The 25,693-nt window shown below is 42.9% G+C and overlaps 3 protein-coding genes and 1 long non-coding RNA gene across 8 annotated transcripts in view; 1 reads left to right on the forward strand and 3 right to left on the reverse strand.

The window, feature by feature from the left end:
* Window positions 1-210: 210 nt before the first annotated feature.
* Window positions 211-9,459, reverse strand: LOC5520189 (anoctamin-3). Of its 2 annotated transcripts, XM_032365179.2 has the most exons (11): window positions 9,349-9,459; window positions 8,849-9,248; window positions 7,521-7,763; window positions 5,900-6,631; window positions 5,181-5,351; window positions 4,465-4,850; window positions 3,983-4,113; window positions 3,316-3,559; window positions 2,515-2,688; window positions 1,996-2,252; window positions 211-1,597 (listed from the first exon to the last, which is right to left on the reverse strand). In XM_032365179.2, coding segments are annotated over exons 1-10 (2,730 nt in total). In that variant the 5' UTR covers window positions 9,351-9,459; the 3' UTR covers window positions 211-1,597; window positions 1,996-2,005. The 2 variants fall into 2 exon arrangements, with proteins under 2 accessions (XP_032221070.1, XP_048575827.1); XM_048719870.1 differs by lacking the exon at window positions 9,349-9,459 and having other exon boundaries at window positions 8,849-9,341.
* Window positions 8,357-10,977, forward strand: LOC116603636. The gene is made up of 3 exons (XR_004290709.2): window positions 8,357-8,480; window positions 10,211-10,258; window positions 10,354-10,977. It is a non-coding gene; the product is annotated as an uncharacterized LOC116603636 (long non-coding RNA).
* A 626-nt stretch (window positions 10,978-11,603) lies between these two features.
* LOC5520275 lies at window positions 11,604-17,113 on the reverse strand. Of its 4 annotated transcripts, XM_032365180.2 has the most exons (6): window positions 16,916-17,055; window positions 16,400-16,463; window positions 16,262-16,330; window positions 14,428-14,538; window positions 13,960-14,054; window positions 11,604-13,380 (listed from the first exon to the last, which is right to left on the reverse strand). In XM_032365180.2, exons 2-6 carry the CDS (start codon window positions 16,454-16,456, stop codon window positions 12,666-12,668), a joined length of 1,047 nt encoding a protein of 348 aa, XP_032221071.1. In that variant the 5' UTR covers window positions 16,457-16,463; window positions 16,916-17,055; the 3' UTR covers window positions 11,604-12,665. The 4 variants fall into 4 exon arrangements, with proteins under 4 accessions (XP_032221071.1, XP_001640114.1, XP_032221073.1 ...); XM_001640064.3 differs by lacking the exon at window positions 16,400-16,463 and having other exon boundaries at window positions 16,916-17,113; XM_032365182.2 differs by lacking the exon at window positions 16,262-16,330.
* A 1,696-nt stretch (window positions 17,114-18,809) lies between these two features.
* The window catches only part of LOC5520190 (protein HID1), a 44,542-nt gene continuing 37,658 nt past the window's right edge, over window positions 18,810-25,693 (reverse strand). The window contains exons 20-26 of the mRNA XM_048719964.1: window positions 24,909-24,961; window positions 24,545-24,633; window positions 24,150-24,211; window positions 22,607-22,785; window positions 21,742-21,833; window positions 21,250-21,408; window positions 18,810-20,134 (exon numbers count right to left, since the gene is read on the reverse strand). Of these exons, the coding sequence (XP_048575921.1) occupies window positions 20,071-20,134; window positions 21,250-21,408; window positions 21,742-21,833; window positions 22,607-22,785; window positions 24,150-24,211; window positions 24,545-24,633; window positions 24,909-24,961 (698 nt within the window). The 3' untranslated portion in view covers window positions 18,810-20,070. The remainder of the gene's footprint in view (window positions 20,135-21,249; window positions 21,409-21,741; window positions 21,834-22,606; window positions 22,786-24,149; window positions 24,212-24,544; window positions 24,634-24,908; window positions 24,962-25,693) is intronic.

Here is a 25,693-nt window from a genome sequence, read left to right on the forward strand (position 1 = left end):
TGTAACAAAAAGGATTTTAAAATTGAATTTGGTCTGTTTGACCATAGTAACTAACTATGGTTTGACACACTGTTTTTTACGATTTTTTCCCTTTATTATTTTTAAAACAGGTAATGATGTTTACAAGGTTTTTTTGTCGTTTTTACAATTTGTTTTTTTCTTGGTTTGACACACTTGAATAAATTGAAATTAACAGAACATACAACAACATACATTTTCTGATTTTGACTTTTATTATAAAGTCACCAAAAATCAATGGGCTTAACAGGGAATAACAGGAGACCGCCTTTGCTATAATACGTTTTGGTTTGCCACAATTAGACACGTTACGTGACCGAACTACTGTGGTACCAAATATTTCAATTAAAAATAAGAAAGTGGCCAATGTTTAAAATCCCAAGTATTCGCTTTTCACTAGAATCCTTAGATACTCGGATAGCGGCGAATAAAGTGGGCACAGACTTTATGAGAAAGTAATTTCACAAGGGTGGTACCGAAGCCCATCGAAGTCACTTAAATTGAGCGCTAGGGTTCGACCAATTCTTAAAATGTCCTGCGCTTTGGTTTGACCAACTCTCACTTGCTGCATTTGACCTATTCTCATATGTGCTGCGCTTTGCGTTTGATCGATTCTATGTCGTGTTTGCGCTGGGGTTCGAACGGTTTTCACTCGCGTTGCGCTTGCGTTTGACCAATTCTTGTTCTGCTTTTAACCGATTTTCACTTATGCGCTGCGCTTTTGTTTGACTGATTCTTACTTGTGTTGCGCTTTTGTTTGACTGATTCTTACCTGTGTTGTGCTTGTGTTTGACTGGTTCTTTGTGTTGCGTTTGACTGATTCTCACCTGTGTTGCGCTCACGTGTGTTGTGCTTGTGTTTGACTGATTCTCACTTGTGTTGCGCTTGTGTTTGACTGATTCTCACTTGTGTTGCGCTTGTGTTTGGCCGATTCTCACTTGTGTTGCGCTTGCGTTTGACTGATTCTCACTTGTGTTGCGCTTGTGTTTGGCCGATTCTCACTTGTGTTGCGCTTGCGTTTGACTGATTCTCACTTGTGTTGCGCTTGTGTTTGACCGATTCTCACTTGTGTTGCGCTTGTGTTTGACTGATTCTCACTTGTGTTGTTTGCGTTTGACTGATTCTCATTTGTGTTGTGCTTGCCTTCGCGTATGGGATAGCGTTAGAACCCACTGCAAGCGCCCTCTTTCTCCTCTACTGACCAAGTTACTTTTTTTCCCGATTCCACCAAGCCACAGACCACCTATCGTAATTCAACAGCTTGTCAGTAGTTTTTTTAGTTATATCAGTAACATGGTTATGGTCCAAGCAGCTAGAACGAATGGAAATATTCGGGATACCAAAGCAATACTACGTTAAGAGTTCTTTCATTGCATATTTTTTGTAAAGATATTCCATCCAATATTTAACCAAATTGGCTTGTCACAAAATATTATTATCATTTCTCGGCTTAAATTATCTATATCTATTACATATGAAAATATAGAAGCAGCAAAACTAATACTTTATTATCTTCTTGGGTAGGGGATGCTAGCGTGTCAGTCAAGGCGATCACGAGTGGAGGGGGAAAGGCGTCTTTCTGGAACAAGAAATACAATGCACCATGACTACTGTGGTTTAAGTATTTTGCAAACATTCACCGACTATTTCCGAGCGTAGACTTCAATTACCATAATCTTTTCCTTCCTGGCCAAGGACCCGTGATGCTAACAACACTCACCGTACGATCCTTACGCTATGACGGGCTCTACTCCATGTACCAAGGTCACTTCCTGGCTATCTACCCATGATGCTTATCGCCCTTACCGTACTATCCCTAAGCTATGACGGTTCTACTCCATTTACCGAGCTCTTTTCCTGACCAAGTACCAAAAATGCTTTTCGCCCTCAGTGTACGAACCTTTATCTATGACGGGTTCTACTCCATGTACCAAGGTCTCTTCCTGGCCATCTACCCATGAAGCTTATGGCACTTACCGTACTATCCCTAAGCCATGACGGGTTCTACTCCAAGTGCGGCACTCTTCTCCAGCGCCTTCTTTGCCAGATATTCCTGTCGCTTGATGCGAAGCTCCAAATGTCGCGGGCGATCTGGGACGAGCCACGCCACGAACTTGGTAACCGCGTAAACGATGTATTGGAAGGCGAACACGAAAGCGAGGCGAGCGGCGATCACGTGCCAGTACTGCTTGCTGACTTCATACGGGAACTCGGGCTCGTGGTAACCAGGGTAACTAGTAGAGCATGCGCAGATCAAATCAACGAGAAGGCCACATTAGAAACACCGATCTAGTTACCTACTCATAAGAGTTTCGGAAATTTTGAACGTAAATTTTGGCGTAATGATTCTTTGCATGCTGATGATCTGATGTCGGAAGTTACATAGTCATCTCCCCCACCCCCCCATAAAAAAAAATCCAGTCACAGATTGCAAAAAGAAAGCCCAGCCTGAATAGGGAAGTTATAAAAACTCTCGTAGCATGACGTCACTCTTACCGGCAGTACTCGCGGGTGTAGTTGAGTACAGTGTATGCGTAGTTGTCTCCAGGCTTCTCTCGAGCCCCGATTGCGCCCATGCGGTCATAGTCTTTAACGTTGAAGTATGACAAGCTGTTGTTGAGGTAGCCGCGGAGGGTGCCGTCTGGACTGTAGGCTGTCGTGTACACCAACCTGGGATAAGAGAAAAAAGTATGACAAGCTGTTGTTGAGGTAGCAGCGAAAGGTGCAGTAGCGAATCTGGGGGGGGGGGGGGGGGGGGGTAAACCCCGCTTTGGGCGGCCATAAAGGCATATCTAACAAAAAAAAAAAATACCCCCTCCCCACTGTCACTGAGCCAATCCCCACTTTACCTCAGCGAAAAGCTAGATCCGCCCCTGGGGTGCGGCCTGTACTGTATGCTGTCGTGTACACCCATCTCGGTCAAGGGGAAAGCACACCGAGAATGCTCGAATAAACTTCTCCTCAAAATAAACACCTCCATTGAACAAGCGCCTCGCATAAGAGGAAAATATGAATAAGCGCCTGAATCTCAGATAGTCATACTATACCACATTCACATTTCAAACACGGTTACACCCGGGGATCAATGTGTCGAAACCCGTGGTGGCTCATGGGTGGCGTATAAACGGCTAAATCCTTGTATCTGAGAGCTATGTGAATGTTCAACAAATGTAAACAAGAGTTCTACAGCTTTTGAAACCTGGATTTGTATTTTAATTACTCTTATTATTTACTTGATACCCATGAAGCACTACGATACACAGATTCTTCGAGTGCAGCCCAGCAATCGAAGTTTACCTCGGAATGAAATCGGAAGTGAAGGCGATGACGAAGGCGTTAACGAGCACCGAGATGTTAGCGAGTCCTTGCATGATGCTCATCCATGCGCCGATGTCCTGTGCTCGGCGAGGAGTCGGCCTTCGAAACTGACACACGAAGTTGATGGCGTCAACCCGAAGCTCGAAGACGGCGTTGACGAGCGCGAAAAGTGGCGCGAGAGGAAAAGCCGCCACGAACATGGTCACGAAACCGAACTGCAGGACTGAAAGAGATAATACCATCAAGAAGCACAACCAAACGAGAGATAAGGGACTATATATCCCAAAACGGCTACTGGAACTAGTGCAAATATTTCCTTTCCGTTTCTAGTTGTGCCCGCTGGTCATAGGCACTAAGGACGCATAAATACCGTGTGAGCCTCGGTTTCATGCGAACAGTTCTCAGATACCAGCGAGGATCATGGAAAAAATAAGATTTTGCGTTGTTTATTCCAAAGGGTATTAAAATCCAAAAGATAAGGAACATGGGGTGAGTGCAGACTTTCGCTATGTATCATCTTCTTAGGCTATGGCCGTCATCAACGACTTCAAGGTATTCCTAGTACAGGTCATGTGCTAGACGTGTCTTCTGGTGTTCTATAAGCGCGTTCTCTTGCGTTCTCATGTCATTATATGTTTGTTCTTACCGACTTCGAGGTATTCCCAGAACAAGTGATGTTCAGGGAGTGTGTTAAGCTTGTAGTCGACTTCCCAGCGGGGAATTTCCTCAAAGGCCTCCTTCTGAGCCTGTCGCATCTTCCACCACTTTAACAGACCTCTGAAAGGCGTAACAAACATAATGGCATAACGAGCATAACGGCATAACGAGCACAATGGCATAACAAGCACAATGGCATAACGAGCACAATGGGATAACAAGCACAATGGCATAACGAGCACAATGGCATAACGAGCACAACGGCATAACGAGCATAACGGCATAACGAGCACAATGGCATAACAAGCACAATGGCATAACGAGTACGATGGCATAGCGAGCACAGTGGTATTTATGGTAAACCGAATAATTATGTTACTCTTATTGACTACCTCTCTAACATCTTCTTACAACACCTACAGCACCTTAGCTCATATCGCAAAGTACGCCTTTTCTGCCATGTGTACTCACGGTATAGCAATCTCCGTGATGTTCCCGATGATTTGTTGTCCCACCATAATTATCACAAGTTGTATACACAAGTCCATTAAACAGCCGCCCGAGCTGCAACCATCCAATCGATACTCCCCCGCGAAGCGTCGATAATTCCCCGGAGTGCCAATCACCAGGTTAAGCTTAAAGAATGCGATGTAGAAGATGGACGCGTAGTTGTTGACGAACTGAAAAAGGTACATCTTGTAGGTGAAGCTGTCTTTGAAGTCTGTCTCGGTGCGAGGGTTCTCCCATTCTGTGAGAAACATTGCAAGTTTCTCGTACACGAACTTTAACAGGTTGATGCAGATTAAGTTGAGTATCGCCGCGGTGATGCTAGTGGTCATCTTTGCTTGCTTGCGTACCTGCAGACAGAAATAGCACACATAGTACAAATACAGTTATACAGGCCTAGGGGCGTGTACAGGGAAAAATCAATTGTGGAGTCCTGGCGGTGATTCACTGACCTCAGAATAGTTTTAAAATGGCGTGTTTTTTTCAATAGTTCACTAGACCGAAATCAATCCCTGTCCAAATACACGACAAAGTCATAACTCTATCCTAAAAGTCAAATATTATAATCTGTGCAAATTAGCAGGTGATCAAGGGGATGGATTCAATATTGAACACGTGACATACCTGGGGGTCTGGGTACGCTATATAACCACGGCCACTACCGCGTTCACGTGACATACCTGGGGGTCTGGGTACGCCATGAGTGACCCATAGACAGACGCGCGGTATATGACCACGCCCACTACCGCGCTCAGCACGAGGGCGATCATGAATGCCACCAGGCTCACCACACCGGCCAGCTTGCGGTATTGCTGCAGCTTGGGCACGTGTGGAACCATCTTGCCAGTTACCTGGAAATGGTACCGATTTAGATTACTTCGATTTAGATTATTCCAGCAAAAAATTCACTTCGGTTCTGCCTTTTTCAATTTTTTTCTAAGCGCTGTACATGACATTTTTAAAAGGATAAAACCATCAATGCAGATACCTCCCCTACACACAACTCCCTTCCCCACTCCTCTGACTTGCCTTGTCTTTCTTGAGGGTGGTGACGGTAACTATAATCTCGGGCCCCTAGCTCCCCACCCCTCCCCAAGACTTGCCTTGTCTTTTTTGAAGGTGGTGACGGTAACTATAAACTCGGGGCCCTACCTCCCCACCCCTCCCCCTGACTTGCCTTGTCTTTCTTAAGTGTAGTGACGGTAACTTTAAACTCGGGGCCCAAGCCCCCACCCCTCCCCACTGACTTGACTTGTCTTTCTTGAGGGTAGTGACGGTAAATATAAACTCGGGGCCCAAGCCCCCACCCCTCCCCACTGACTTGCCTAGTCTTTCTTGAGGGTAGTGACGGTAACTATAAACTCGGGGCCCAAGCCCCCACCCCTCCCCACTGACTTGCCTTGTCTTTCTTAAGGGTAGTGACGGTAACTATAAACTCGGGGCGTGGTTGTTCCTCTTGGTCTTCATAGTGCATCATGTGCCATTCATACGCCAGCACAGCCTGCCTTCGTTTCCAGAACTCAAGGAAAACCGTGGCCCAAATAGACATGAAAATAGCGAATACCACCGTACTATCATTATCAAACGCGTGGACCCAGATTGCATACGGGCAATTAACAACCAAGGACCAATACGGGCACTGCTTGTCACATAGGGGACACATATAGAACTCCGCCTCGTAGGCTTTGTTACATATGTCCTTGACAGGAGGGAAGATTGTTGATTGGGCGATCCCGTAAATGAAAACCGCGACACCGAAAATAGCAGCAGGAACAAGCATAGCGGCGTAAAAGCCAAGCCAAGCAAAGTACAAGCCGATCTCTGTCCCGAAGTAATCCTTAATGGCATCGTAGGGCTGGTACTTAAACCAGCGCCCGAATCTCGCCCAATCACGTCTGAGCTTCTGTCGCTCGTTTGAGGGGTGCCCTTTACGAGACACTTCCTCGGGGCCGCTATGGAGGGGGTACGCGGCCGTGTAGGTCCCTTGGTGGATAAGACGCTTGATGCCCTGGTCAAAGCGTTCCTCGCCGAATCTCTGCTGAGAGCAAATGCGCTCTGTCATGCGACTGCGCTCCGCGGCGCTGAAGAATGTGTTTTTGTCGTGGTACCCTACAAACTGCTCCAAGTGGTCCTAGGAGAGGGGGGTAAAGATATCTTAAACCATCCGCAAGGTAAGGCAGGGGCGTACCCAGGATTAGCCGAGGGAGGGGTGGGGGGGGGGGGTGCGCGGTCATAGGTATCATATGAAAAAGTATAGTATTTGAATATTTCTTAATAAGAAATTACCCACATTTTGGCCGCTAAAGGGGGGGGGGGGGTGCGCAGTCATAGGTATCATATGAAAAAAGCATAGTATTTGAAGATTTCTTAATAAGGAATGACCCACTTTTTGGCAGCCAAGGGTGGGGGGGGGGGGGGGGTGCGCGGTCATAGGTATCATATAGAAAAAGCATAGTATTTGAAGATTTCTTAATAAGGAATGACCCACTTTTTGGCAGCCAAGGGTGGGGGGGGGGGGGTGCGCGGTCATAGGTATCATATAGAAAAAGCATAGTATTTGAAGATTTCTTAATAAGGAATGACCCACTTTTTGGCCGCCAAGGGAAGATGAGCGCGCACCCTGCGCACCCCCCTGTGTACGCGCCGGCGACAAACACTCACATGGACTAGCCTGTCTTGGTCCCTATTTGGACCCGCCGTCGTCTTAACCCTATTTGGACCCGCCGTCGTCTTAACCCTATTTGGCCCGCCCTAGCGTCGTCTTAACCCTATTTGGCCCGCCCTAGCGTCGTCTTAACCCTATTTGGCCCGCCCTAGCGTCGTCTTAACCCTATTTGGCCCGCCCTAGCGTCGTCTTAACCCTATATGGGTTCAGCCTGCTTATCCCTCTGTTGGCTGTTTCTTGTGAATAGTATATAGGCGAGAAAATATGCGAGAACTCTTTCTTGTGAGTCGTGTTTCGTTACCTTACGAAAGTATGCGACGAATTGTTTTTTTTGGAGCCGTGGATTATTTATTACCTTACGAAAGTACGCGACGAACTGTTTCTTGGGTGGTGTTATGCAAGAGTCATGTATCTTGAGGGGGTCTCGGCTGCGTATCGACGTGACGAACTCCTCGCTGAGGTGTTTCTCGGACCAGGATTTGATCTCGATATCGCTGTCTCGGATAGGTGACTTCATCATCATCTCCTCCGCAGTGGCCGCTAGCACGTCCCATGGCGTGTGAATCTTCACGAAGTGCGTCTTGCGCTTTTTATTGTCCTATGACGTAATGTTTAAAGTCAGCTACGAAAAAAAGGGGGAGGGGATGTGAGGGGGAAGACAGTATGGGATGGGGTGAATAAAACGCCCCAACAAGCAAAAGGTCAAGTATCGTTTACAAAAGGAGAAAGATAGCAAGGAGAACATAAATATTCGCTGCTTTTCACGCAGAAATCCTTTTATTGCACGCAACAGGGCACAGAAAGGTTAAAATGAGAACCAGGGTTTACCTTGATTTTTAGGGCAAGAAAGAGGATTTTGGCCAATCGGAATGTTAATAACAATAACAACAACAACAACGACAAAGAAAAACAATAACAACAACAATAACAATAATAATAACTTGTTTTATTGAAAGAGTTACACAGTAAGCTATCCGAAGCTCGAGTTATCGAGGAAAAAATATTAGAAGATACCTGAAGGGAAACAAAAATAATCTAGGGTAATCGGGGTGTCTTTTTCAAGACATCAGAAATGCTAAGAGGTTGATTACATTTTAGGGATTAAAGACATTCCGCGCGTGAAAACCCTCGGCTGGAAGAGCCGATAGGAATACTTGTCACGCAAACGTCACGTAATACTCAGGATGGAACAAAATGAGTCACGCAGTGCACAGGGTGTAACGGGAGAACAAAGACAAAATTACTAAAATATGACGCGCATGCAATACAGCTTTCTCTACAACTGTACAACAATAGCTAACAGTCTACTTAAACGGTAGGTCAAATTCCCTGACCGATAACATACAAATTGTATTGTTTTTATTGCGCATTAACAGACAAAAAATGATGGCAAAAGCTAGCTAGACGAACCTGCCAACTTGTGGTGCAAAATAATTAATGCAGCATCATCTGAAGACACATCTGATTCAAATTTAGTAAAATAATGCTAAGTGTTGTGTTACCACTAGTAAACACTGTAGCATTCGGTAATGTGTGTAAGGTTTTGATCGGATATGCTAAATAGCATTCATGCACCCGACATCACACAGGAGCAAAATAAACAAGAAAAAAAGGAAAGGATCAAGTAGAATAATATCGCTAGCACGTGTTTTACGCTGCGTTTGCAAGCTATAGTAAATCTACCTTTGTGGAAACGCCTTCTTCGTGTTCTAATTCGAGCCCCGCTTTCTTCAAGTTCTCCTCGTAAACTCTTCGCTTGTCAGCATGGCTATTCTCCGTTTCTTTCTGCTCCGCTGACAGCGACTCGGTATCTATTGGAGTTTCGTAGGCCAAGATATAATCAATTATTCTCGCCCCGTCACGGAAGCATAAGGATCCAGAGACTTCAGCTTCGCTTCCAGTTTTCTCCAATTCTATCTCTATAGCTAAAGCTTCCAGCATTTCGTGCTTGCTGTAAATGGCGTCTTCGTCTAAAAGAGGTTCCTTTTCGCCGTAACTATTTCCCTCCGCTTCTCTTGGAGTCCCGTTTCTCTTCTCCGGCCCTGCTAAGCCCTGGATGTTTCTTGCTCGTAGTTCGCTTGCCCTGTGAAGTGCCATTATGAAAATTGAAACCGAAATTCAGTTAATAGTAAACTTATCGGAAATGACCTTATTATATCGAGTTACTAAAAAAATGCACGCACATTTTACGCTGTAGGGATGTTTAGTTCGCTTCTCTTTGCGCTGTCTGAGTAAACTGCTCCGTTGAATCGGTCTGGAACGATATGAATATAAATAGAAAATTTATATTCGCATATGAATGGTGGATAAGTGGAACTGGAATGGAATCGGGGAATCACCAAACGGATGAAAGTCACAAAGAGGTGCTAGTAGTTAAACTCCCCGCTAACTTGGGCGCATGTTTCTTGATGATATAAGGAATATTAATATGAAAAATATGCTGATAGCATAGCGAGACCCAAGGAACCCAAGACGCCCAAATAGACCTGTATTTTTTTTCATCCTCTATCTCAGCGAGCTGTGCGTGGCGTAACCGTATTACAGGCCTGGGATCCTGGTTATTGTCCTCCCCATTAATGCGCGGGTCGGAATACCTTGCAAGAGTGTTGTACAGCATATTCGCCGGAAATATCGGTGCTTGGGGCCTTCGGGTTCTTTACAGCCTTCCGTAAAAGCCTTGTGCTGCCATACCGATTGGGTAATCCGTATGTATGGTTTCCTTTTTGTTCTTCAGGCCGGGTTCGATCCCAGGCCAATGGCATTTTTTAATTTTTTTGTTAAATTCTTTTTTTTTTACTTAGTGCTAAGCCCCCTCAATCCTGCATAGTTTTGCGCAAAAATAATAAGAAGAAAAACAGACCAAAAAAAGGGAAGCATACATAGAATGCTTAATTGGTGGAGAGAAGAGGGGTATTAAGGAAATCTAGGTTTCTTATTACCATAATGACAACAAAATCAAAGGGGAGGGGCACTCTCTTAATACAATATTGCAGTTGTTACCTATTATTGAATAAGCTGGTAACATGTCTTTGTTTACCAAACAAGGTCTATTTCTGAGACAAGCAAACTCGAGGAAGAGTGTTGAAAGAACAGGTGAGTGTTAAAAGACAAAAAATAACTGATTAGAAAACTACTGTAGATTCCTCTGCACCTAGATAATAACAAACATCATTTTGTTTGTTATTTAGGAGGGAAGAGACAAGCTCTACGAGGTCATTGAGAAGTAGCATGGCGAGACCCAAGGAACCCAAGACGCCAATTTAATATTGTCCATTTAATGCCCATTTGATACGCCCACGTAATACGGTTCTTTACAGCCTTCCGTAAAAGCAATTTGCTGCCAAAAACACGGACAAAAAACAGAGACCGCCTTCCTTCACTCAAGTCCCAACCAGTCAAGTTCAGATACCGCTGAGCCAAGTCGGTAGTTTCCAACAATGCACAGCGGTGTATTTTGAGTCTAGCGATAGCGATGGAATTGATCTGCTTGGCGTTGGCTTCTTGTTACGGCCCTGGACTAGCCTTCCAATACAAAAGTTGCCACTGTAAAGAAATTCACTTTTAACTAGAATGGCACAGTTTAAGATAACTTTTTGGAGTCTTTTTGATAACATTTATCTAAAAAAGTGGTGTGGTAGGTTAGTCTACCTCAGCCAGGATACTAAGGATGACACAGGCCTGGCATATAATATATCTTGCAAAATTAGCTTGCTAGCTTTTACTGATTATTTGTATTCGAATTGTTCCTAAAAGATAACTAAATATGGATAAGATAACTAATAAATGTGGAACATTTTTGCCACCCAACGTTATTCAAATATTGTTTTTAGGCTTATTCTGGGTTCCTTGGATTTGGAATTTCTTGTTTGGCTTCGGGGAAAAAAGACAAAATGGGTAAAAAAAACTGTTATGAGAATGGGGGGAGGGTTTGCCCGCCTCTCTGTTAATTAAGGACTTCTATGATGCAATACAGGCATAGGGGCCGGAAAGGAAATTTTTCTGTTCATCTTTATACATTTCCCCTCCAATGTATCCCGGTAGTGTTTCTTGATTGACGTACATTTTTTGAAAATTACATTTTGTGAAAATGAAAAATAAAGTAACTTGAACCTGAACTTCGCGAAATAAAATCTCTTCGATCGCATAAAGACTCGCAAAATGTGCAACCGTGATATGTAGAATACATGGGTATGTAAGAGGGAGAGGGGGGGAGGGGGGGTTGGGGTATGTAAGGGGGAGGGGGACTGGCAGCTGGCCAAGAAAACGACAAGCGACTAAGAGAAAGAGCGACCGCCATTTTATGCTCTGAGTAATTCAAAGAATCCTTTTTGAACGGCTAGCTCAAGCAAGTCACTGAAAAACTTTCAATCAAATATTATCAATAAAGTAGCAGACTTGTGGGTGCTTATTTTCTTGCAAAAGAAATTGTTAACAAACATGGTTGATCGGCATTCTTTAATCTTGCTCATAGTTCGTCATCTCTACAGTACTACGAGTGTACACATAACAAATACAAGATATAATATGGCTTGTATATACATGAAGCAGAAAAATACCATAAAAACATCTTCTTTAAAAACATATGCAACAATCTAATAAGAAATATATCAGAATATCTTTTCTTTAAATAAGTTAAAAAGAGAGTTATATCTAAAGTTTATACTACTCTACAAATAAATACCTCTTACATCACAAGACATCGTATGCTCTATATGCAGTTTAGTTTGAAACAGAATCAACGAATCGATATTCTATTGTCCAGTTTCGAATTCGCAGGACATAGTCACCAAGGACCCGTAATAAATCGTGAAAACATTGATCTCTTTACCAGACCTACTCATCCGCCATTCTTACGTTGCGGGGGGGATTGGTTCGAGTTGATAAGCGAACAGCATGCTGGGATTATTGTAAGAGACGCAAGTTATGGCACCGTAAGCTTATTGATTGAATACTGAAGAAAAGCTGATTATCTTTCTTAGATTCACATCAGGAATTAATTGGCATCCCCTAAAATCCTCCCAGCATGCTTTTCGCTTATCAACTCGACCCAATCCCCGCGCAATGTAAAAATTGCGATGGGAAATGCAGGGCTGCACCCCTGGCATATCGCTGGACTAAGATCCTAATATTTCACTTCTACTATAAGCGTTCATGTACTCGCCACAACTATTTCTTGTCACATCGCTGAACTAAAATCCTAATATTTCACTTCTACTAGAAGTGTTCATGTACTCCCCACAACTATATCTTGTCATATTATTGGAAAAGAACCATTACATTGTTCTACATTGAAATAAAAAAAAAATATAATGTGGGAAGACGGTGCATACCTAAATCTCTATAATTTTGAGACAATGTTTTCTCTTGGTATGACTAAAAAGACAAAGGGCTAACGCTCTGAACAGTAAACGAAACTACTCTGTTTATCATAGTAGGTGTAAAACATATAACATTTCAAGCCTTTGTTGATTTTTTTTTTCATTCTTTCCTTCCTACTCTTCTAGTACCCTTTCTCATCTAACTGTTTCAAGAACGCTCTCAAATTTGTAAAAGCTACCTCACATGATTGAGGTATGATCAAATCTGATCCAGTCTGCTTGGACGTATTGCTTTTATCTGATGGCGACCCACCCCTCCCATCCATGTCATGACCCAGTAATACCTTTATTTGATCAGCAGCATAAACATCCCCTATAGGGGAAGGCAGGGGATTTCCTTTGTCTTCCTCGGCCTTCTCGACTATCTCAGTTTCTGGCTCGTTCTCATCAGTATCGCTCTCACATATTAGAGACAGGGTTTTCGGATCTCTATCGGATAATAAAGTAACCTCACTGACCCCATCACCAGAATCTTTTCTTTCTTTATGGCTGATAACCGTCGCATATGTCGCATCACAAGTGCCATTGTTAGCCATTCCTAGTGCTTCCCCAATACTCTCATATGTTTGCTCAATCTGGACTCCATTAATTCCAGGTTCCCCTGCCAGTCCGTATGTTCCCAGCTCTGTGCTTCCTGGCGAGTTATTTGCATCTTGAGTAACAGTATCTGATGGTGTGGTGCTAGTTGAGAGTACACTCTTTTCAGAAGATACTGACAGTGAGGGACCGATACTTTCATAGCCAGCCTCCTTTTCTTGGAAAACAGGTTCCTCTACCTGGTCATAGATGTCATCTTCATCAAAGCTTGGTTGGCTCACAGTGCTTGGACTTTTCTGGCTGAAAATACCAGGGAAAAAGGTTTTGTCTGAGTGTGGTAAATTGGATTTGTCAAGAGAACATAATATATCTTATGCTCTCTCGATTTCGCTTTGAAGAACCTAAGATTACACACGTTCACAAAAACTACAAACAAAACAACAACAGACAACAACAACAAATAAAATACAGATAGTGGAAAGACTGGTGGGTGGCAAAACAGGCTGGCAAGCAAGACAGACGAACAGACATAAAATACAAATAGGTAAAAGAAAAAAAGAAAAGACAGACAGAAGGATGGACAGAAAGAGAGAAAAGAGATAGATGGATGGAGAGATGGTGCCAAATGAAAAGTGAGATAAAAGGACAAACAGAAAAGAGATAGATAGACAAAGTGACAGACAGAAAAGACAGATAGATAGACAAAGGGACAGACAGAAAAGATAGAAAGATACATGGACAGTCGAATGGGCAGACAAAAAAGTAAGACAGGTGAAGGGACGGTTTGGAAAGACATAAAAGACAGACAGGGAATGGATGGATGGACTGTTCGATAGACGGACAGACAGACAGAAAACTGCGAAGTAACTAGATAGTAACCTTAGCTTGGCCCTGGAGCCTGAGAAGCTTTTGATTTGCATTGCTTGACGCAAGACGCTCACCCAGTCGGTCACAAGTTCAGGAGTAGGGGCGCTCTGGAAAAACACAAAGAAATTGCACAATATATCATAGTAACAATGTCAGAGTTCCGAGAAGACACCAGAAAAAAAATTCAATGTCATCTTGAATGGTCTGCAAACTCACGCTCATTAGTTTCAAGTGACAAAATACATAATTACTAGAAAACCTTACCAGTATATTGAAAATACTCACCAAGCATACAATCTGACCCCCCCCCCCCCCTTTCACTATTGGAAATCATGAATTGGATCCAACGCTGTCCACACCTTCTTTCGCTTAAAGCTTGTTTGATAATGGGAAGTAACTGAAAACTCTCGATCTGGTATCACCCCTCTTATTGGATAGCCTAACTCCATGGCACACTAGCTTGTTAATAGAAATTCTCACCAAGTGGTATGTTCTGTTCCCTGTGACAATCTGGAAGCCATTGTTGATCACCTTGACTGGATTGACTGATTTCGCTCTTGACAGGTCAATCAGACCAAGCAGGTTCTCTTGCTGCAAGGAGAGAAAGGTGTAGGGGGAGTTATAGTCAAGCATATAGCATGTTATTGTTTTTGGTTTGTATATTTTGGATACCGCCTCCATAAATAGACTTTTTTACATACACTACAATACCTGATGATTCTCTAATGCTTTACCACATATTTATAATCTTCAACTTCTAATTTGGAATTTCCGTCTGCGTGTGTTTCAACGATCCCAAAGATATCATGCTTTTTAATTGTGCTTAGAGAATCAACATGGTGGAGCTTATTCTTGAGGGTTTGGCTGTTGTAACCATTCATGTTCCAACAGCCAATTTTAAGTCAGAGTATAGTCAATCAGACCAAGCAGGGGAGAGGGGGGGTAGGGGGAGTATAGTCAATCAGACCAAGCAGGGGAGAGGGGGGTAGGGGGAGTATAGTCAATCAGACCAAGCAGGGGAGAAGGGGGGTAGGGGGAGTATAGTCAATCAGACCAAGCAGGGGAGGGGTGGGGGGTACAGTCAATCAGACGAAGCAGGGGAGAAGGGGGTAGGAGGAGTATAGTCAATCAGACCAAACAGGGGAGAGGGGGGTAGGGGGCGTATAGTCAATCAGACCAAGAAGGGGAAAGGGGGGTAGGGGGAGTATAGTGAATCAGACCAAACAGGGTAGGGGGTAGGGGGAGTTATAGTCAATCAGACCAAGCAGGGGAAAGGGGGGTAGGGGGGGGGGGGGTAAAGTCAATCAGACCAAGAAGGATAGGGGGGTAGGGGAGTATTATAAATCAGACCAAGCAGGGGAGAGGGGGGTAGGGGTGAGTATAGTGAATCAGACCAAGCAGGGAAAGGGGGGTAGGGGGAGTATAGTCAATCAGACCAAACAGGGGAGAGGGGGGGTAGGGGGAGTATAGTCAATCAGACCAAGAAGGGGAAAGGGGGGTAGGGGGGGTAAAGTCAATCAGACCAAGAAGGATAGGGGGGTAGGGGAGTATTATAAATCAGACCAAGCAGGGGAAAGGGGGGTAGGGGTGAGTATAGTGAATCAGACCAAGCAGGGAAAGGGGGGGTAGGGGGAGTATAGTGAATCAGACCAAACAGGGGGGAGGGGGGTAGGGGGAGTATAGTCAATCAGACCAAGCAGGGGAAAGGGGGGGTAGGGGGAGTATAGTGAATCAGACCAAACAGGGGAGAGGGGGTAGGGGGAGTATAGTCAATCAGACCAAGCAGGGGAAAGGGGGGTAGGGGGAGTATAGTGAATTAGACCAAGCAGGGGAGAGGGGGGTAGGGGGAGTAAAGTCAATCAGACCAAGAAGGATAGGGGGGTAGGGGAGTATTATAAATCAGACCAAGCAGGGGAGAGGGGGGTAGGGAGAGTATAGTGAATCAGACCAAGCAGGGTAGGGGGGGGGGGGGGGGGTAGGGGAAGTTCAGTCAATCAGACCAAGCAGGGGAGAGGGGGGTAGGGGTGAGTATAGTCAATCAGACCAAGCAGGGTAGGGGGGGGGGGGGTAGGGGAAGTTCAGTCAATCAGACCAAGCAGGGGAGAGGGGGGGTAGGGGGAGTATTGTAAATCATACCAAGCAGAGGAGAAGGGTAGGGGGAGTATAGTCAATCAGACCAAGCAGGGGGAGGGAGTAGGGGGAGTACAGTCAATCACACCAAGCAGGGGAGAGGGGGGGTAGGGGGTTAGGCTTGTCCTAACTGTGCTCATGGACTGGTTGTAGTTAAAATGCTACAGCATTCTAGATGACATACTGTTCTTTCTGGTGCTTTGTAATAAGTAAGTTGCTTGCCCTCAAGATAAAACCACCTTCTCCTGTAACCCTGGTAACAATCAAAACACAACTATATCATAAAATAACAACAACAATAATAAAAAAATTGTATCCTTACCCCTCCCCACTTCACCTCCATGTATCGATGTGAAGAAGAAAAATATGCGAGGGTCATTCAAAAACTGTGACGTAAGAAATAAAATTGGAATTCGATATATTTCGACGTTCGTAAAATAAGGCAACCATATAACAGTAGGACATAATTGTTTTTAAAGATTATTTTTTAAAGAGATTATAAAATCGGCATTTGACCTATAATACAGTACAACAATCGGCATGTGCATTATTTCACACTATCTGAACCACGATTTAAGATTTGTATGTGGATTTATCAAGCGTTCACCAAATATTTTCTTTGAGGTGTAATGAAGTTACGAAAGTAAACAAAGCGAAACTATAATTTATCATAAAGTTAATAAGAAAGGCGAAGTTGTATTAGCACATCAACACTTGAGGTAAACATGTTATGGTTTTAAATTTGATTTATAACCTAACCACCGATCATTCAATCTTGAAAAGATTCGATAGAATCGCATCAAAACAAAAAGTTTATTTACTTAATTTGCCTACTCACCTCAAAGAATCTTTTCCCTGCTTTCTCTAGTACGCCTTCAAATTGAAGCTCCTTTGTTTGCCCCGCCATGGGCTTGTTGACCTCAGCTCTCCGTTGTCTGTTTATGAACAAGATTGTGTTCGTATGTGATCGAGTGTTCGGTGACTTCTGGAATGTCTTCAGTCTTCAGCGTTGATCTCACGCGGAAATAGACAAGCTAGCACCAGACTCTTTCGGTTTAGTGGGCTTCCTTTCTACAAGGGGGGGGGGGGGGGGGGGAGGGGGGGGTTCCGCAAGGCTGCACGGAAGTATACCTACAACAACATGCTATATACAGGGTCAGGCCTAGGGGAGGTGGTATCAATATAAAACATATGGTTAAAATGTGTAAGGTAGAGGTGTTGAATTTATTTTTGGCTGTCTTTGGACACCAACCACACACCACACATGGTGGATCTAAAAGAATGAGGTGGTTAGCTGTCTCTACTGGAGGCAAAGCTTACCTTATGGTGCAGGGTCTAAGAGAGTTGCCTTTATATTCTTTCATTTGCAGCTATGGAAAACTTAGTACCTTTATGAGTTGGCCATTGTTTATTGTCAAAAAATCAAAATAACAGGTCAATGCTTACAACACTGCTATCTATAATTTTTACAGTGGTATCCATAAACTTGTTATTAAATTATTTTTGTTTTAATTTGATCATAGAGCATCTATTATTCAAAGATAATTTGATTTCATGTTGATTAAGAACACACAGGTTGGCATTCAGTTAAAGAAGAAAGCACACACTGTAAATAAATAAACTTGAATAGGGGAAGCTTTTCAATCTCGTTGCAGCTGGAATGCTTAATTATGAGAGTGCAGATTTAGACATGGTCGAGTTAAAGGCTTAGAAAGCGCCTTAGTCAGTCGCCATACAACTCATATCTGACCGGAGAATGAGGGCCTTGGGTCTGGGAGAAGTCATTCAATATTCGGAGTCCGCTCCCCCGTGGAAGAGAATAACTGTGCTCATGGACTGGAAGCGAATATGAGTGACAGGGAGGGGCAGTGGGCTACTGAAGATAATAAAAGAAAGAGGTGGATGGGTATGAGCGAATATGAGTGACAGAAAGGGGGGTGGGCTACTGAAGATAATAAAAGAAAGAGGGGGATGGGCGGGAGCGAATATGAGTGACAGAAAGGGGGGTGGGCTACTGAAGATAATAAAAGAAAGAGGTGGATGGGTGGAAGAGAATATGAGTGACAGGGAGGGGTGGTGGGCTACTGAAGATAATAAAAAAAAGAGGTGGATGGGTGGAAGAGAATATGAGTGACAGAAAGGGGGGTGGGCTACTGAAGATAATAAAAGTAAGAGGTGGATGGGTGGAAGAGAATATGAGTGACAGGGAGGGGTGGTGGGCTACTGAAGATAATAAAAAAGAGGTGGATGGGTGGAAGAGAATATGAGTGACAGAAAGGAGGGTGGGCTACTGAAGATAATAAAAGAAAGAGGTGGATGAGTGGAAGAGAATATGAGTGACAGGGAGGGGTGGTGGGCTACTGAAGATAAAAGAAAGAGGTGGATGGGCGAGAGCGAATATGAGTGACAGAAAGGGGGGTGGGCTACTGAAGATAATAAAAGAAAGAGGGGGATGGGTGGCAGAGAATATGAGTGACAGGGAGGGGTGGTGGGCTACTGAAGATAATAAAAGAAAGAGGGGGATGGGCGGGAGCAAATATGAGTGACAGGGAGGGGGTAGTGGGCTACTGAAGATAGCACAAGCAAGAGATGGATGGGCGGGAGCCAAAATGACTTAAGACTGAAGTTGAGAAGTGGGGGCTGAAGAAATTTGTTTGCATTTTGTTTTGCTTCACGGGTTTTGAAAACCAATGGAATGCGCATGAATTTGGTTTAAAGTAAACAACACTACCCATGGATTTGAAATTTATTAATCAGTTTTACATCTTGACCAAGGAAAACTAAACATTATTTTCTCTATTTCGACTACCCCTTTTCGTTTATTATCTTTTGAATTTAATTGTCAACTTGCAGGCTGCAATATATATACTCGATGTACAATTCATTATATATGTACACAGCAATAGAATTAAACTGGAAAACCATAACCAGTAAGAGTAAGGAGTTATTCCGCCTGCGCCATCTATATAAAGGGAAAATCACTCGACTTTTTTGCTCGCAAACGGCCTGGACACCAGGCAGTCCATTTTTGACATGACAATCACCATACGGGTACTTCATTGCATCAAGCTAAATCCCCTTGCTATAGTTGGGCATACTACTTCAGCAGTAATCCAAGCAGAGCTAGAGTGTAAACTAGAATGTAAACTGGAAGAATTTCACTACGCACAATGTGTTGACACAAGTGTGCTGTCATAAATAAATATCACAGGCTTTACGTTAAAAACACTTCATTGACTTGCACTTCGTGACGTTGTATTAGAATTTGAATATTTAGTGGTATAGTGCATGGAAAAGTCTACATAATACATAAATTTTAATACTTTAATTATAATAATCTTCCCTTTATAAGTTTCTTTTAAACAAATAAAACACATTTGTACCAAACGACTTTAAATCAAGAAGTGAAATTACCGAACCATGACCAAGCGATCCTCTCCCCACCCTGGGAAGTAAGAACAAATATGTCCTCACCACAACCTTGTAAGTAAGAACTAAGTAATCCTCAACCCACCCTGGTAAGTAAGGAGCAAGTGATCCTCTCCCCACCATGGCAAGTAAGAAAAAAGATGTCCTCGTCACAATCTGGTAAGTAAGAAATAAGTAATCCTCGACCGACCCTGGTAAGTAAGGAGCAAGTGATCCTCACCCCACCCTGGCAAGTATAGAGCAAGTGGTCCTCAACCCACCCTGGCGAGTAAGAACTGAGTGATCCTGACCCCACCCTGGCAAGTAAGGAGCAAGTGATACGCACCAAACCCTGGTAAGAAAGACCAAATGATTCTCACCTTACGCATTCTTAATGAGCATCAGTGCTTAATTACGCGTACACAGACAACATGTATTAATTAGTGGATGACATGCGAATGACAGTTCCCAAGCGCAGACCCTTCCCACTAGTCAATATCTACATCAAGGCAGGGTTTGACTTTTATCCCAGAGCAAATGCGTAAAATATTAAGTAACAAAACTGGCACTAAGCATAGTGTCTGATCAAACTCTTTGTATCTCAAACAGCTTGACGTCCGTGTCGTACCAGATGGGAGGGTCAATATTCCTGAGAAGAACAAGAACAGAAGAAGTTAGAAGATAAACTAATCCATCCTAATCCATGATTTTTCTTACAATTTACAGTAGAATTAATGCCGCATTGTTACCAGTTTACTTTCGGTCTATTACGTAACAATCTTCGATCATTTTTAACGGGAAATTCGAAAAATATTTTAAAATTGTGAAAGTAGTACGTCTATTGGAAGTTTCTTAAGATGTGTTCGATAATTTAGGGCGGATGGCCTGTTAAATAGCGTGGATTCTAATAGATTCTTTTGCCTCTTTTCGGTTGTTTCCGTCGGCCCCCTGGAAGTATTCTGGTTTTAAGTAATTGAGGTTTACTCAAACTCCAAAAGATTGATGTTCAAGCATTAACCTGAGACATCCCAACCCATCACTGATCACTGACAGTAGAATTAAGTCATTGAGAATCTACTCAAACTCCAAAAGATTGATGTTCAAGCATTAACCTGAGACATCCCAACCCATCACTGATCACTGACAGTAGAATTAAGTCATTGAGGATTTACTCAAACTCCAAAAGGTTGATGTTCAAGCATTAACCTGAGACATCCCAACCCATCACTGATCACTGACAGTAGAATTAAGTCATTGAGAATCTACTCAAACTCCAAAAGATTGAAATTCAAGCATTAACCTGAGACATCCCAACCCATCACTGATCACTGACAGTAGAATTAAGTCATTGAGGATCTAGTCAAACTCAAAAAGATTGATGTTCAAGCATGAACCTGAGACATCCCAACCCATCACTGATCACTGACAGTAGAATTAAGTCATTGAGAATTTACTCAAACTCCAAAAGATTGATGTTCAAGCATTAACCTGAGACATCCTGATCCAGCACTGATCACTGACAGTCGAAAATTGAGAATCTACTCAAACTCCAAAAGATTGATGTTCATGCATTAACCTTAGACATCCCAACCCATCACTGATCACTGACAGTAGAATTAAGTCATTGAAAATCTACTCAAACTCCAAAAGATTGATGTTCATGCATTCACCTGAGACATCCCAACCCATCACTGATCACTGACAGTAGAATTAAGTCATTGAAAATCTACTCAAACTCCAAAAGATTGATGTTCATGCATTCACCTGAGGTATATGATGCCCCACATGTACGTGCGGAACCACATCTGTGTGCCGCTGTTCGCCTGGTATTTGCGGATCAGGATGGGATGGGGCACAGGAAGTAGTCCCACTAGAGTGCCGTGCTGCAAGAACTTGATGATCTCAGACTCGTCTGTCAGGCCCCTGGATGAATAAAAACAACACCTTTATCAATGTGTCAATGTATTTAGCTTGTGATGCCTAATTCTGGACACGGGACCTCCGGCTAGACGTCCTTATCAGGGAAGACGAGGGATTCACCGTCCCCAGTGTAGAGAGCCAGGTTTTTATGTAGGTGGAGGGGTGCACAGTTTTTTTTTCAACCCGAAAAAATATTAGATTTTGGCGATTCTTTAATAAAAATGACTTCCTTTGGACAGAGAAATGAAGTGCATAAGACTTGCAGAATCTCTGGAGAGGAGTAAAAAGAGAAAGTGCCATTGGATAGCAAGTTGTGATTACTGGCTTGCCACTCACTTGTCGATGCAGATTTTCTCCACCTGTGGCACAAGTACTTGGAGCATGCGCATTATCGTCTGTAGCGGCAACTTTTGCTTCCAGGACTGGACCTACACAACATAAACAACAAGTAAAAAAAAACCCCTAGGTCATGACTACCTGTTATGGCAATCAATCCGTTTTTTGAGAATCAGTTATTATATGTCGGTGTTTCTCTCATTTGACTATGTTTCGTGAAATCTATTCTTCAGCCTTTCCTTATATCCTGTTTTTCAAACAGTCTGCCTATCTATCGCCCTAGCTATTTTTTCTGTATCTCTTTCTCCTTGTCATTCATCAATTTGTGTTTCTTCTATCTGTTTGTCAAACTGTCCACCCATCTATCTGTCCATCTGTTTTTCTATCTTCTTGTCTGTCTGTCAAGTTTTCTGTCTGTCTATCTGTCACCTTGTCTATTTTTCTGTATCCCTGTCTCCTTGTCGTTTATCAATGTGTCAATCTGTCTTCCTGTCTTTTTGACTGTCCATCAATCTGTGTTTCTTTTGTCTGTTTGTCAACTGTCTATCTGTCCATTCATTTGTCTGTATCTCTGTCTACTTGTCTGTTTGTTACGTTTTCTGCCTGTCCACCTTTTTTTCTGTATATCTGTATACCTGTCTTCTCGTCAATTTGTTAATCTGTCTTCTTATGTGTTTGTCTGTTTGTAGAGTTGTCAGTCTGTCTTTCTATCTGTTGGTTTGTATTTCTGTCTTGCTGTCCGTTTGTTAAATTGTGTCCATTGCTATGACCCCTTCGTAATACCCCTCAAGTAATAGGAAAACTATTTTTACTTACTTTACTAATAATAGGTTTTAATAGGTTTTACCAAGCCCCCAAATCTTACCCATTCAGGCGTGGCTATAAATGCCCCGGTACTAGACACAGACGCTGATCGCCCGATAGCCTTCTTCTGTGTATGAGAGGGTCCAGGGGTGGCTCGGGATACGGGGTCCTCAGGGGACCTCCCTTCGACGTCACTAGTCTCAGACTCACTTCCAGGGTGACGGACCTCACGAACGGACACTGCATTGGACACAGTACACATTAGGCAAGATATTTTATGCAAAAAAACGATATCAGCCCAAAGGAAAAATCTTGGGAAATTTGTACTGTTATTAACTAATAATATACTGAAAGTCTATAAAAAATATGAGCATGGAAACCTCTCTAAATCTGGGGATGACTGCACTGATTTATAACAACTGGATCCAAGATGGTCGACCAAAGAGGTATGCTAGGAATGGTGGTGAGAGGGTGTGATATGTAATGTAAATACTGTTGGCTAATGCAGGGGAAGGCGGTAAAAATAATTTGATATGTAGTGTACATACAGTCAGCTGATGCTAGGGATGGTTGTGAGAGGGTGTGATATGTAGTGTACATACTGTCAGCTGATGCTAGGGATGGTGATAAGAGGGTGTGATATATAGTGTACATACTGTCAGCTGATGCTAGTGTACATACTGTCAGATGATGCTAGGGATGGTGATAAGAGGGTGTGATATGTAGTGTACATACTGTCAGCTGATGCTAGGGATGGTGGTGAGAGGGTGTGATATGTAGTGTACATACAGTCAGCTGTTGCTAGGGATGGTTGTGAGAGGGTGTGATATGTAGTGTACATACTGTCAACTGTTGCTAGGGATGGTGGTGAGAGGGTGTGATATGTAGTGTACATACTGTCAGCTGATGCTAGGGATGGTTGTAAGAGGGTGTGATATGTAGTGTACATACTGTCAGCTGATGCTAGGGATGGTTGTAAGAGGGTGTGATATGTAGTGTACATACTGTTAGCTGATGCTAGGGATGGTTGTGAGAGGGTGTAATATGTAGTGTACATACTGTACTGTCAGCTGATGCTAGGGATGGTGGTGAGAGGGTGTGATATGTAGTGTACATACTGTCAGCTGATGCTAGGGATGGTTGTAAGAGGGTGTGATATGTAGTGTACATACTGTTAGCTGATGCTAGGGATGGTTGTGAGAGGGTGTGATATGTAGTGTACATACTGTCAGCTGTTGCTAGGGATGGTGGTGAGAGGGTGTGATATGTAGTGTACATACTGTCAGCTGATGCTAGGGATGGTGGTGAGAGGGTGTGATATGTAGTGTACATACTGTCAGCTGATGCTAGGGATGGTGGTGAGAGGGTGTGATATGTAGTGTACATACTGTCAGCTGATGCTAGGGATGGTGGTGAGAGGGTGTGATATGTAGTGTACATACTGTCGGCTGATGCTAGGGATGGTGGTGAGAGGGTGTGATATGTAGTGTACATACTGTCAGCTGATGCTAGGGATGGTTGTGAGAGGGTGTGATATGTAGTGTACATACTGTCAGCTGATGCTAGGGATGGTTGTAAGAGGGTGTGATATGTAGTGTACATACTGTCAGCTGACATCTCCGGCAGACTAGCAGGGTGGTGTTCCTCCTTTGTGCTATTTTCATTCCTGTAAACAAAGTCAAAAGACATCAAAAACGTAAGTTGGAGACCATTTGCTGAGTTGCACAGTCTTGTCAAAGATTCCCTCTTTGCCAAACTAATGTAGAAATGACCTACTGATTCAAATATAGATTTTTTGCACTAATATCAGCAAACCGCTGTTTTCACAGAGGCAAAAAGCCTACCACTTTTACCTTATGTTGATTAATTTCACTGATTCCACCATACCTATGAAGATCACCTAAGTTATTCAAAATCTTGTCTGTGGTTTTCCTTTTCATACCTTTGATTATATATTTAAACTTATTATTATAATAGGTATGAGGCGGTAAATTCTCACCTTGAATGCTCCCCCTCTCTCATGTTTGGAATATTCTCTTTTCTCTTTGGCTTTTGTATCGTGGCTGGGTCGGTTGGCAAGTTCGCCAGCTAAAAACATACAATAACATTGACACATAGAGGGGAGTGTAAAGACACTTAACCTGGGAAAACATGCAATATAGTAGTCAAGTTATCATATTATGCATTGTAGCCAAACTTGCCAAAGGAAGCCTAATGTTTAAGAATTCTTCAATAGGAAAGACAGCTTTTTCTGGAATTTCAAGGATGCAAGGCAGGGGGTACCACCCCTCTCTGCTCATCCCTAGCTAGGCTCAGCGCCTGTTGATAACTGTAAATGATTTCCTATTACATCACTTTGTTACCTGATGGAATATATTTCTTTTCCTTATAATTGCATAAACCAGCTGGGAGTTACCTGTAAAAAGTGTAAGAAAAACCACAATGCAACAAAATGTTAATACTACCCATGGACGATGTATGCTCTTAAGGTTATTCCCCTGAAATAAAGCTTGTTGTAGAATTTCTTTCATAATTTGTCTACTGTTTAGGATAAAGAAGTGAAAATATGAAATAAAAAGCGGGGGTTCCCATGGTCGTCCGAAACTGTAGTGACGCAAACATTTTCCATTTTAGTGCTAGAGAGCTACTTTTTGGTGGATTTTGTGAAACAGAAAAATTGCAATACAGCCGGTTCATTTCTGACACAATCTGGTTCATTTGCAAGTTTAAACTTAATGTTTTGAATGTTTTATACCTAGAAGAAACATCTGAATTTGAAATTTTCTACCTGTCCTTGACCATACTCTTGGAAAAACGCCAAATTGTGCACCTAGTCAGTGATAATTCGAGGCTCTTTAATGACATTATCTCAAATACGTGTCGTTGAAAAATCTTTTTGACAAAAAGGAAAATGATAATCTTAACAAAACAGTAAAATAAAAAGAGGGGGTGCCCATGCTTCTATTTGCGCAATATTCCAAAAGTGAATTTTTCTTGGTATTTGTCGTTGAAATAGGGGAATTTTGCTTGAGTGTGCATTCTCGGTGGCGTCATTTTCGAATAAGAGCATGTACCGCTGTGCAGGACAGCGTGCACCATGCAAAACAGGGGAATAACCTTAACCATACTTTTGTACAAGAACTCGATA

Source organism: Nematostella vectensis, chromosome 12 (assembly GCF_932526225.1).
Source record: "Nematostella vectensis chromosome 12, jaNemVect1.1, whole genome shotgun sequence".
In the NCBI taxonomy this organism is placed as follows: Eukaryota; Metazoa; Cnidaria; class Anthozoa; order Actiniaria; family Edwardsiidae; genus Nematostella; species Nematostella vectensis.

Excerpts from the sequence above, each read along its gene's own strand:
- LOC5520189 (XM_048719870.1), bottom strand. The coding sequence starts at position 9,262 with ATGGCACTTCACAGGGCAAGCGAACTACGAGCAAGAAACATCCAGGGC. Across the intron at positions 7,764-8,848 it reads AAGAAGGCGTTTCCACAAAG|GACAATAAAAAGCGCAAGAC; the intron begins GTAGATTTACTA and ends ATTACGTCATAG. Across the intron at positions 2,689-3,315 it reads ACTTCCGATTTCATTCCGAG|GTTGGTGTACACGACAGCCT; the intron begins GTAAACTTCGAT and ends CTCTTATCCCAG.
- LOC5520275 (XM_001640064.3), bottom strand. The coding sequence starts at position 16,984 with ATGGCGGGGCAAACAAAGGAGCTTCAATTTGAAGGCGTACTAGAGAAA. Across the intron at positions 14,539-16,261 it reads ACAAAGCACCAGAAAGAACA|CAAGAGAACCTGCTTGGTCT; the intron begins GTATGTCATCTA and ends CTCTCCTTGCAG. Across the intron at positions 13,381-13,959 it reads GGCTCCAGGGCCAAGCTAAG|CCAGAAAAGTCCAAGCACTG; the intron begins GTTACTATCTAG and ends TGGTATTTTCAG.